Here is a 12,294-nt window from a genome sequence, read left to right as displayed (position 1 = left end):
CTCTCATTGAAATTATCCCTGATTGCTCTCACACGCTGAGTGACATTTACTCTTGTACCCTTGAAAAAAGTGGCACTTTCACAGTTAAATCCTTTTATAAATTTCTCATTGACGGTGGAACCCAGCGTCCCATCTGTACCACCTATTCTGGAAGAGTCATAGTCCTAGCAAAATCACCCTTTTCTGCTGGCTTGCTGGAGAGGACAAAATTCTCACTTTATCCAACCTTTTCAAGAAGGGTTGTAATTCTCAAAACTCCACAGACACCTGTGTTCTTTGTCACAGCGCCTCTGAGAATCTACAACATCTTTTTATTGACTGCGAATTCTCAAAACGAATCTGGGCATTCTTCGTCCATTCCCTAGGATCAATTACACTACCTCAAACCATTCCCCTTTTATGGACTTCCTGGATTCCGTCACTTGACCCCCAACTTCGACCACTCTGGGACCTTATTTCTCGTGCTATCTTGTGGAATATTTGGCTCGAAAGGAACTCTCGTATCTTTCATTTGACAGCATTGCCTTAGTTAAGCATTATTTTTAAAACTGCTAATACGCTTCTCTACTGGTTTCAAACAGCTACAGACAGACACCAGCAAACCCTTAACGATGCTTCTCAGAAAATCAAGCGCTCTCTTGACTTCTTCAGCGCAAGGGTCTCTAATTCTTCTGGCGAGACTGACCACTTTGCTACTCAGGAATAGTCGACCCATCAGCTCTTCTAGTCAGGCCTGAGATGCCAGACGGTGCCTTCCGCCTGATTAGATTTTATCTTATTTTATCACTCAGCATTTAACTTTATTGTTCTTTGTACCTCCTCACTTCTGGTGAGAGTATTTGTATCTTTGTCATGTTTTCTTCTTCTAATTAAATCAGTGGTTTATCCACTTTTTATCAAAAATAAAAAAATAAAAAAAAATAAAGTGACGCTTTTATTCAAGATTTTTATATTAATTAATTATGTTGTTTAATCATGTAGTATTTTTAGAGCATATTTATGAATCGCAAGTAAATCTAATCTTTTTTTAAATTTAGAGAAAAAAATAATGTTGTACATAATTGTTAATGGCGAAGAGAACATTTTAAGTCTTTTTAGGAGTACTCTGTCAATTATGTTGTTTGCCTTTGCCCACTGTTAATCTAGCTATAAGTGAATTAATTGCAAAAAAAGACTCGTTTTTGCTATGCCAGTCCAATTTTGGTATTAGCTAATCTCAAAATTTTTCATGTGCTATCACTAATATAGGTTTTATTCAACTCTTATTTACAATTTACAGGGTATGCCATACTCCAGTATAGTATTTCTCGGTTTATTTTTAGGTAAATATAACTCGAGCAATGGACGTGGATAAGTATTTTTCTCGCTATAATGTCTTATCTCGATATACCGGTAAACAACACATACTTTCATTACCTACTAGGATATTTGGATAAGAATCCAAATATTTTTTTGTTGAACCAACCTCAAAGATTTTTTGTATGTCAAAATGTTTTGTAATCTTCCTACTCCGCATAAGTTAATTTACGCTCGGATAATCTTTTTACTATGTAAGTACTGCTTAATTGATTTTTATAGCTATTAATCATATGACTCCCTTAGATCTACTTTGGTATACTTATTCTTCTTCTATTGATAATCTCAAACTAGTTTATATTACCAATGTTTCTATTATACTCCAAGGAATTGGTAGTTTTGATTTATCTTACCTTACTTTTGAACATATTCTGCATGCTCCCAAACTCATGCTAGTTTATTATCTATTAGTCAATTGGTTGATTTAGGCTATCATATAACCTTCAATGCTACTCTTTTTGTTGTGCATTTTCGCATCCCCGCATTTGATTGTTACTTTTAAAACATTTTCGTCTTTATCTACTTTTGAGTTAAATTCTCAATCTATATTATTTTTCTTGTGGCATTCTTGGTTAGGGCATGTTTCTAAGTTTAGATTGGAGTATTTGGTTTCTACAAGAATATTAAGAAAATTTTATTTTAGTGATATTTCAAATTGTCATATTAATCAATTTACTTAGTTTTTGGCCTTTGACGGAATAATTCATTAAACTACTTGTTTTTACGCCCTTGAACAAAATGGAATTGCAGAATGTAAGCATCATCATGTTATGGAAACTACATATTATTGATACTTTCTACCATTGCCATTTATGTCTTTGGTTAAGTGAAGTTGTTTTAGTTATCATGCATCTTATTAATCGTAATCCTTTTACATTGACTTTTTTCATTCGTTGTTTGGTATTCTACCAAATGATTGTTCTTTGTGTTTCTAAGTGCACTTTCTTTGTTTTGTTACCTATTCATGAATGCACAAAATTATCTGCTAAGTCACATATGTGTGGGTTTCTTAGTTATGGTGTTAGTTAACAAAGATATCAATGTTTTGATCCAAGTATTAATTGATTATATGTATCTGATATAAAATATTTTAGAATTTATTCCTTCTTATTCATCAAGAAATACTTTGTCTTCTTCTAAATCTCATAATCTATGGTTTTTATGGATCCTTTCTCTAATGATACAATTAACATCTATCACTCATTTAGTTCTTGCCACTATTTCTTTTAGTTCACCATTGACAAGTATATATCATTAACTCATTTGTTCTATGTTTATTCCTTTGACTATTGCTTATTTTTATCATCTATACATTTTTTTTTATTGAACATTCATCTTTTATAGAAAGCTTTTTTCTATGATAGAAGAACTTATAACCAGTGGCGGACCCAGGAATTTAGTTCAGCCCGGGCTTAAATAAAAGTCAACATTCTCATATTTGTCAACTTTTAATTTTCTGGCATTTTTAGCCCAACCATGGTCTCTCTTCAGTCCAACCACGGTCAGTGGCAGAACCAGAACTCATTGGTGAGGGGGGTTAATGTCAACTACTATCATTGTGATGGATGTTTTGAACAATTTCTCAAATTTTATTAAAACTTAAAATTTTAAAAAAATTTAAATAAGAAAAAAATTTCATTATTAAAATTTTTTACATTGGTCATGCCACATTATCAATTTAGTTTTTTCTTAATTATTAAAAAATTATAAAGTTTAAAACATTGTTTTTTTTATAATTTTCATAATTTTTTGAAAAAAAAAACTTGTTTTTAATTACTAAAGTTATTAAAAACTTAACATTGTAAACTCCTCAAGCACAAGCCCATTACATATATATTAGCTTTGTACAAACAAAATATTATAAAACATTAATATTCATATAAAAAATCTTATTGAACACAGTTCTTCTAAGATTTTCCGGCCGGTCAGCCCGGGCTGCCACCCATGTGGGTCCGCCCCTGCTTATAAGACATTAATGTTATTGTAGCAGTGAGAGAATTTCTGAGAATGGTTGTAAACCTCACGGGCTCCATGCGGCCCGCATGGGCTACTGTAGCACCCCGAATGAGTTACTTAACTCTTCATTCTCTCTTCAATGAATAGGGCATTCTTGAGGTTTCTTGAGAGAAAAAGAAAGGGAGAGAGGGCTACGGGCTAGGGCTTCAACATCCATCAAAGGGGAAGCCTTGAAGACATCCTAGAGCTTCATATCCGAGCTTGTGAGCTCAAAGAAGAAGAAGTGAAGGTATATTTGTACTCTTCTTCTTCATTCTTGTAAACCTAAGCTAGGGGTTGCAAGAAGGTGGGAAGGTTGCTAGGGCAAGTTGTTTATCATCTTGTTGTGTGTTCTTATTTGCTCAAGAGAGGCTTATTATATGTTTGTATGCATTGATTAGCCGGATTAAGCTAGGTTGTAGCTTAAGGGAGAAGAAGAACACTGTAGCACTTCCCATACCAATTGAACACTCTAGGTCCTTGTGGTTTCTCTTTGTAGTGAGGAGTTTTCCCACAAGGATTCTTCCTGAAAAATGATGTATATTGGTTTTTGAATGAGAATTGTGTATTTGTTTGTCGTTTGATCCAAAGAGGGTGAATAGTGTTGACTGCCAGGTTTTGTCCGCTGTGTGTTGTATACCCCGGGCTCCCCAACACACATTACATGTACGATTTTTGTTGGCTAGTACCTAATGCAACTAACTTTATATTAATAAAATGCATTGTGTCTTAATCACTTAATTTTATTGTAAGGAAAGGGTTGATAACCAATATAGCTAATAATTAATAATATATATTAATGATTATATATTGCAGAGAATCTAAAAATTTCTTCAAAAATAAACAAAAGAATTATTTCAAGTACAAGTTAACTTAATATGGTTGAACTCGATTTCAAATTAGTTCTACAATATAAAATTTGGCTTGAGTTAAAACTAAATTAACCGAACTCAAATATATATATATATATATATATATATATATATATATATATATATATATATATATATATAATTAATAATAAAAATATATAATACAAATTAAGAAGGGATGCACAAAGTTGTTATCATGGATTGTCTTTGGCACATGGTTTTATATGGTTGTTAATTTCTTTGAATAGACTCTTAAGAAGGAATAACTTGTAGGTAACTTGGCTTGTTTTTTTTAGTAAGAAAGAGAACATGATAGTAATGACCAAAGAATAAAATTTAAACTAGAACACTAATTCCATGTCCTTTCTATTTCATTGTCAAATAATCAATAAATGCATGTGGCTTTAAAAATAACTTATTTCAATTAGAAGCAAGTACTTTGACTTTCTCTTTTTTGCATTTTTAATATTTTCTTAGAAGCACGTACGGAAAGGTTTTGTTAGGGTCTAGAATTTTATTTTATATAAAAAAAAAGAAATATTTATAATAGGCTAAATAAATATAGAAAATATTAACAAAATTATTTGGATGTAAATTTAACCCTAAATACCATATCACCTTGAATTTTAAGATTATTTTGAATTTTTTAATCAAATCAAGAGTTTATAATAAGAACCATAATTATGAAAACCTTCTAGAGATTAGAAAAACACGCTCAAACAAACACATGAAAGTTTCTTCAAGATCTAGAATTCAATGCTATAAAAAGTGAAAAATAATTATAAAAACTTCATTCATATCACCTTGAAAAACCCTAACCCTAATTTCTCTAATTTCAAAGATTATATTGAAAAACTTTTTCCTTCCCTCAACTCAAGAGCTTATAATTATAAAAACATAATTAACTTGTTTGACTTGGTACGTAACATGAACTACAAAGAAATTGAAATTCATCACCAACCATACCTAACATCAAAGTCAAAGAAATCAATTGAAAACTCTAATAATTAAGACTTGTCAATGCTCTAGACTCTCAAACTTTTGAAAAACTAACATGCATATATATATATATATATATATATATATATATAAACATCCCTTAATCAAGCTCTACTATACCATCATCTTCAACTTTTCATTACCAACAATGAAGCTCATCATCTTCACTTTCATCCTTTCCTTTGTCTTATCAACAAAGGCGGTGATCCTCGATACCGACGGCAATGAGCTAAAGCCTAACACAGAGTACTACATCCTCCCGAGTGCCACCGTCTATGCCGGAGGGCTCACCTTAGGCAACAAAAACAGTTCATGTGCTGAAAATGTGGCTGAAGGTAATTCACCTACAGAAAATGGCCTACCTGTGAACTTCACTACAGTAAACCCTAATTCCACAACTATTGCCCTTAATGAAAGCATAAACATTGCCTTCTCCGGTCCGACGACATGTAATTCATCGACAGTATGGACTTTAGTCTCTGATACCGACACCGGAAAGCGATTCGTGAAGATTGGTGGAGTTTTAGGGAACCCTGGGAATGATACTTTGGCCAACTGGTTTAATATACAAGAGTACATGAATGGTCTCTACAAGCTTGTTTATTGTCCTACTGTTTGTGAGACATGCAAGCCTGCATGTGGATATTTGGGTATTGCTAATGATGATGATGGGGGACTTTGGCTTGCTATCACTGATGAGCCATTTGCTTGTGCTTTTACAAAGGCTTGATGTTGATATATGTTGATGTTGTGTCATGGGTTAATTTATAATTAAGTTTATATTTGATTGAATAAAATGGTTGTTAGATATTATACATGTTGTCAAATAAAGGGAAGTTATTTAGACATGCATTCTCAGTTGTGCTAATAAGAGGTGTATTCTTTGTTTTATATATTGTTGTGAATGAATATTGGCATATTTATTAAGATTTAAGTGAAAGTTTTTTGTCATCACAAGCTCTGATTTAAGTGAAAGTTTGTTATGCAAATCATTTGCAGAATTGATTTTGTTTTCAAAATTGAAAAAAAAAAATGTTTATCTTGTTGTTTGTTGTTTTTACTATTTAGGGTCTACTATTACAATTTTTTTTTTGCTATCTTCAGAGACCAAATAAAACGTATATGTTTCCAATTTGGAGATGGAAAGTACCAAATTGACATTTTTATATTTTGTTAATAATGAATTTTTTTTAGTTATATATAAAAAAGAGAGGGTTTTAATTTCAAAAAAAATATGAGAAAAGTTTTACTTGGGTAGAAATTGTTTTTTTTTAATTAAAATTAGATAAGAATTATAAATAAAATGGCTTGAATTCTGATTGTTTGCTATTTTGCTATTGTTTTTGTGTTTTACATCGAAGGTGATTAAATGTTCCTTATGATGATTTTTTTTCCTTTTATTTTTTTAAAAATGAAAAAAAAAACACTAGAAAATATATAGTAGCATTCTAAATTTATGTATTAGCCTTTTTAGTCCTTTAAATTCATAATAAAAATAATTTGATCTATCAAATTACTTTTACTTGTATTTTACATGTTCATTTTTTTTTTCTATAATTAAACTTTTTTTTCATAAATAGTACTTAGGAAGAGTAAGTCGAAATTAATATAAAATTTTACAAGTACTCAAGCAATTTATATTCAATTTCTAGACTTGTTAAAATATTAAAACAAATTTTATCCCACACACGTAACCCTCTCTACCAATTATTTAATGACACTTCATAATAATGAAACGAAGCTCTCCATGTTGCAAGTTTGGTTAAAATTAGGCATAAAAAGCAAACCATTTCTTATTGAAATTTGCTTCTGCACATGGTTCCTTACTTTGAATTGACTCTTTCTTAAAAGTGCTTGCTTTTTTTATCCCTTTTTCATAATATATATAGCACTTTTTTTTCAAGCAATTAAATTATTTATGATGTAATAAAAGAATACAATTATCCATATATATGTGTGTACATATGTAGAAGAGAGACGCTAGATAATTAAGTGGAAAAAAATTGGAGAATAAAAATAGCTATTTTTTGGGAGTTTTGTTAGAACAAAATAAATTTAAAACATTTACATTTTTCTGTAGTTAAAATATCATTCATGTCAATAAAATGTATAATTGGGAGGTCATATTAATAATTTATCTTAATGTCAAATGTTCAAATATCCCACAACTATATATACAAGTTTAATAGTATGTATATATATAACTCTTTTCGAGATTATAAATTTTCAGTATTTATTACTATTAAAAATATATTTTTGTTTCCATTTTTTATTAATACTCTTGTCAAAGTTTGGGAAGCTTCATATATAGTTTTAATAAAAAATGAAAGATCATTCAATGGTAGTGAGAAAGTGGTTTTTTCCTTCATCCACTTCATTCTTTCACTTCGTAGAAATTTTTCTTCTCTTTTTATGGTTGTAAACTTTGAATGGAGTCCTTTTTGGTACAGTACCAATTCAAAGAGTTGCTTTGATTCATGACTAAGGACATGAATATGTGTGTGTGTGTATTTATATGTCCTTTTATATATCGATTGATATATAGAAGAAATATACATTTAAGTTTGTTAATTTCAACCCTAACCTTTTTCCCCTTAGATTGTACATAATTCTTATAAAAAGAAAGCAATTAATTGATTAGCAAATAATTCAAGTAAATAGAAAGATTTATTTTACATCCAATTATCCTTTCAAATGATCTATAGGCTTGTAAAGAGACCAATGTCTTCATAATGAATGCCCTAATTATGCAAAATCAACTCTTTAAAAATTTAAAAAGATTTTCACATTTCATTAACAAAAATATATGTATAATTAATAAAAATCTTAAATATATGTTTTTCTATTTAATTAAAGTATAAAAAAATAGAAATAATATCTTTGGAATATAACATATATATATAGTTAGATACAATTTTTCAAATATGTATAGTTTACATAAGTTGATACTTATATTACATGATAATAATTATTTTGGTTGTGTATATCTAAAACGTCCAATATAGTACACTTGTTAAGAGAAAAGTATTTGTTATTATTTTTATAATTATTGAGCCAGGATACGTATTGAAGTGAACACTTTTTAAATGATTTTTTCATATGTTATCTAAGTTAGTGTCACAATTGAATTTTTTTTTTTTTTAAATTTTTTAGAAAAGATGTAATTAAGCACCAAGAATTTGTTATACCGCAAACTAAAGATTATAAAATATAAAAAAAAATCCCCATAAAACAAAATTTCATATCAACAATCACATAAGCAAAAAATGTATTTAAAAACATATATTTCAAGAAGTATTATGACTCAGTAACCATGATAATTAAGAATAATTTCATCTTTAGTATAAAATTTATATTAAAAATATTTTAAAAAATATTTAAGCTAATATTAAAGTCAAATATAAGAACGGATATATAGTCCATCTAAACCAATAATAAAGTCAAAATTTAACCTCCAAAATTAATGCATAGATAATTAATAAATGCACACAAACAAACAAGAGCCAAGTTTTCTTTGTGCAAGATACTATTCAAATTGTTTACTTCTTTGTTTGGATAACATTTAAAACAAGAAGATATCTAAACAGTACAACTCATCTTCAAACTATACCTAAACATCAATTGACAAAACTCCAAATTAACAACAATCTCTATTCAACTCTCTCTAATCTCTATAATATATATAAATACAAGCTTGCCAACCTCATCAACTTACCACCTTCCATAAACCCTAATTCCATCAACCACAAAGATGAAGCTCCTTTTCATCCCTATCATCCTTTCCTTCATTACCATAGCCACAGCAGACACCATCGCCGTCCTCGACACCGATGGCGATGTGCTAAAGCCCGGCATTGAGTACTACATAGTGCCAGGGATCACTGATGTGGCCGGAGGGCTCACACTAGCAAGCAGGAATGGTTCATGCCCTCTCAGTGTAGCTCAAGCTCCCCGGGGAGGAGGTGATGGTTTCCCGGTGATCTTCACTCCTGCAAACCCTAATGCAAAGACTGTTAACATTGGAGAAGATACAAACATAGCATTTTCAGCTGTGACTATATGCATTCAGTTGACGGTATGGAGGCTCACTGGTCCCGATGAAGTCTCCAAATGGTTCTATGTTTCGACGGGAGGAGTGACCGGGAACCCGGGAAAAAATACATTGAGCAACTGGTTCAAGATAGAGCAGTACATGGGTGTTTACAAGCTTGTGTTTTGCCCAGGTGTGTGTGATGTTTGTAGGCCTGTTTGTGGGGACTTGACTATTGATGTTGTTGGAGATCAACGTTGGTTGGCTTTGAGCAGAGGCAGTGAGAGAGCATTTCCCTTCATGTTTAAGAAGGCATGAAGTGAATAATAACCATTATATATATATATATATAATGATTTAATAAAATAATTTAATAAACTTGGTCTTTATATGATGTATTACCAGTATTAATTAATTGTTGGTGTTTAATTGTAATCGTTTAATGATTTTCTATCTTTTGTTTGGTGATTATATATTCATATCCAACGATTTGTCGATTTTGGCATTTTGAAATAAAAAACTTTTGTTTGATTGGGGTTTTTTAGAGTGGTAACCAGTGGGGAGTGGAAAGGATTTATGTGCATTTGGTTGGGAGAGCAAGAATAAGTCTGAAGGGGTGCTCATAAGTCATGGCTCATATCCCATTCCTTCAAATTGGAGTCGTTTGGAAAAAAAGGATTTTTTTTTTAACCTGTGACAGAATTAGGTTTTGAGAAAATTATACCTTTTAATTTTGTTTTATTTAATTTATTATTTTAAAATTTAAAATTGATTTTAATTCAAATACTCACCGTACTAATTTTAATTTTTTACACATTAATTTAAAATTAAAAATAACAAAAATATGTGAAAAAATATATATAAAAAATGAGTGAGAATGGTATTAGTTTTTTATAATAATAATAATAATAATAATAATAATTATTATTATAATTATTATTAAAAATAAAAATATATTAAAAATCATAATCCATTTTCTATTAAAAGGTAAATTAGCTTATATACATCAAATTCTACCTTACTTCTTTTCATCAACAAACCAATTAAACATGATATTTTTAAACCCTCCGTGCTTCCCCTCCTCACTCATTTTTCTTCATCCCTTTAAACTGGGCAAAGGATAAAGCTACTTCACTAGTTCGCTAATTTCATCTTAACATTTTCGTTGGTGGAGTAATGAGTTTGAATAATGCATGTGTCAATGCTTTTTCATGATCTTTTCCCAGTTTGGAGTTCTCTTTGAAGAAGTAATATTTCTTAATCCAGCATTAAGATAATTCAAGCATTTAATTTTTTGGTTCTCCTCACATAACTCCCAATATATATATATATAGTCTTTAACCAACTTTTAATCACAAAAACTGTTGCAAGTTGCTTGAAAATATTTCAGGTGGAGTTGACTGGTCAACAATGAAGGAAATTGAAATGGAAGGAGTTTTGGAAGCAGTTGACTTTTCAACTAGTCAATGAATTCGCAGATTCTCCACTCAACTTTAAAAACCATGAGTTTGCCTCACCGCCATTACAGCCAATGGAAGCATGGAGTTGTGATCTTCATTGTACTGACAATGTCTTAAATATGTTATCTTTTGTACTAGGTTAAGATTCAAAGCTATTTTTTGTATAGGGACTTTGCCCACTAGTAATGGCAGCAGCACACCAGCTGGAGTTTCAAGGCCACCTGTACCGGCCTTTGATGGAGAAGGCTATGACCTTTGGAGCTTGATGATGAAGACGGTGTTTAGGTCATAGAACCTTTGGGCCGGGATTTAGTTGAGAAAAGGTTCTCAGAGAAAGATGATGAAGCAAAGGTAAAGGAAAATAAGAAAAGAGATGCCAAGGTGTTGTTCTTCATACAACAAGCTCTTACTCGGCCACTACTACAACGGATAGCTTCAGCAAACACTACGAATGAATGAAGCATGGACTGCATTACAAAAGGTGTGCCAAGGCAACCCTAAGATCGTGGTTGTGAATCTTCAATTCAGACTTAGAGACAATCGTTTGAAGCTCTTAGAATAAAAAACAGTGAAGGTATTCAAGACTATATTACATGGGTCTTGGAGCTAGCAAACTCAATTGAAACCCTTGGGAGACACTATACCAGATGCCATGATTGAACTTGCAAGTTCAATCATGTGGTCACCGCCATTGAAGAGTCCAAAGACCTCACAAAGCTTACCATGGATGATGTGAGTGGATCATTGCTAGCCAATGAAGTAAGGCTACTGAGACAGGCCAATAATCAGGCTGATAAGGAAGAGAAAGTATTTCACGTTAGGGTGAAGCATCGAGAGTCAAAGATAGAGAGAGGCTCCTTTTTAGAGGTCGTGGGAGAAGTTTTTCTCGTAAGAGATTTCATGGAAAAGGAAGAGGCAGAGCAATTGACAATCACCAACTTCAAGGAGAGCAAAGAAGCTACAAATTAGGGAATGTCAATGCCATTTATGTAAGAAATTTGGTCATATGAAGGTGGATTGTTGGTATAGGGACAGACATGCTGAGAAAGTGACTACATTGGTTGCTGAGGAGAAGGAAGTGAGACAACTTGTTTATGGCTGAATGTGAAGAAGAAGAAGAGAACCACATCAATGTGGTTGGTGGACAGTGGATGCTCCAATCATATGTCTGGTGCCAGGGAAATGTTCAAAGATCTTGATGAGACTCAGAAGATTACTATAAGATTGGGAGATGACAAGGAGATATTGGTTCAAGGAAGAGGAATGGTGTCTCTTGCTGCATATGGGGAAGAACTAAACTATTGCATGATGTGCAATATGTTTCAGGGTTAACCATAACCTGTTGAGTGTTAGTCAGTTGTTGGCATCTGGTTAATGTGATATTTATAGAGAATAAATGTGTGATTCGTAATGACAAGACAGGAGAAAAAATGGTAAGTATAATCAAAACCAGGAATAATATGTTCCCTCTTAATATTTCAGATGTTGGACTGGGCAATGTAGCACTGAATGTGAAGGAGAACACAAGGCTGTGGAATCTACAGTTGGGCCATCTAAATTTTGAATCACTAAGAAGCATGAA

At 31.5% G+C, this 12,294-nt stretch overlaps 2 protein-coding genes across 2 annotated transcripts; both read left to right on the top strand.

Moving 5' to 3' along the window:
* Nucleotides 1-5,342: 5,342 nt before the first annotated feature.
* LOC120279953 (miraculin-like) lies at nucleotides 5,343-6,091 on the top strand. Its single transcript, XM_039286642.1, has one exon. The coding sequence runs from the start codon at nucleotides 5,371-5,373 to the stop codon at nucleotides 5,950-5,952; it is 582 nt and encodes a 193-aa protein (XP_039142576.1). The 5' UTR covers nucleotides 5,343-5,370; the 3' UTR covers nucleotides 5,953-6,091.
* A 2,850-nt stretch (nucleotides 6,092-8,941) lies between these two features.
* On the top strand, nucleotides 8,942-9,705 carry LOC120279722 (miraculin-like). The gene has a single exon (XM_039286602.1). The coding sequence runs from the start codon at nucleotides 8,974-8,976 to the stop codon at nucleotides 9,568-9,570; it is 597 nt and encodes a 198-aa protein (XP_039142536.1). The 5' UTR covers nucleotides 8,942-8,973; the 3' UTR covers nucleotides 9,571-9,705.
* The last annotated feature ends 2,589 nt before the right edge of the window (nucleotides 9,706-12,294 follow it).

This window comes from Dioscorea cayenensis, chromosome 2, assembly GCF_009730915.1.
Source record: "Dioscorea cayenensis subsp. rotundata cultivar TDr96_F1 chromosome 2, TDr96_F1_v2_PseudoChromosome.rev07_lg8_w22 25.fasta, whole genome shotgun sequence".
Taxonomy (NCBI): Eukaryota; Viridiplantae; Streptophyta; class Magnoliopsida; order Dioscoreales; family Dioscoreaceae; genus Dioscorea; species Dioscorea cayenensis.
Note: the sequence above shows the minus strand (reverse complement) of the source record. Positions and strands in the feature narration are given on the sequence as shown.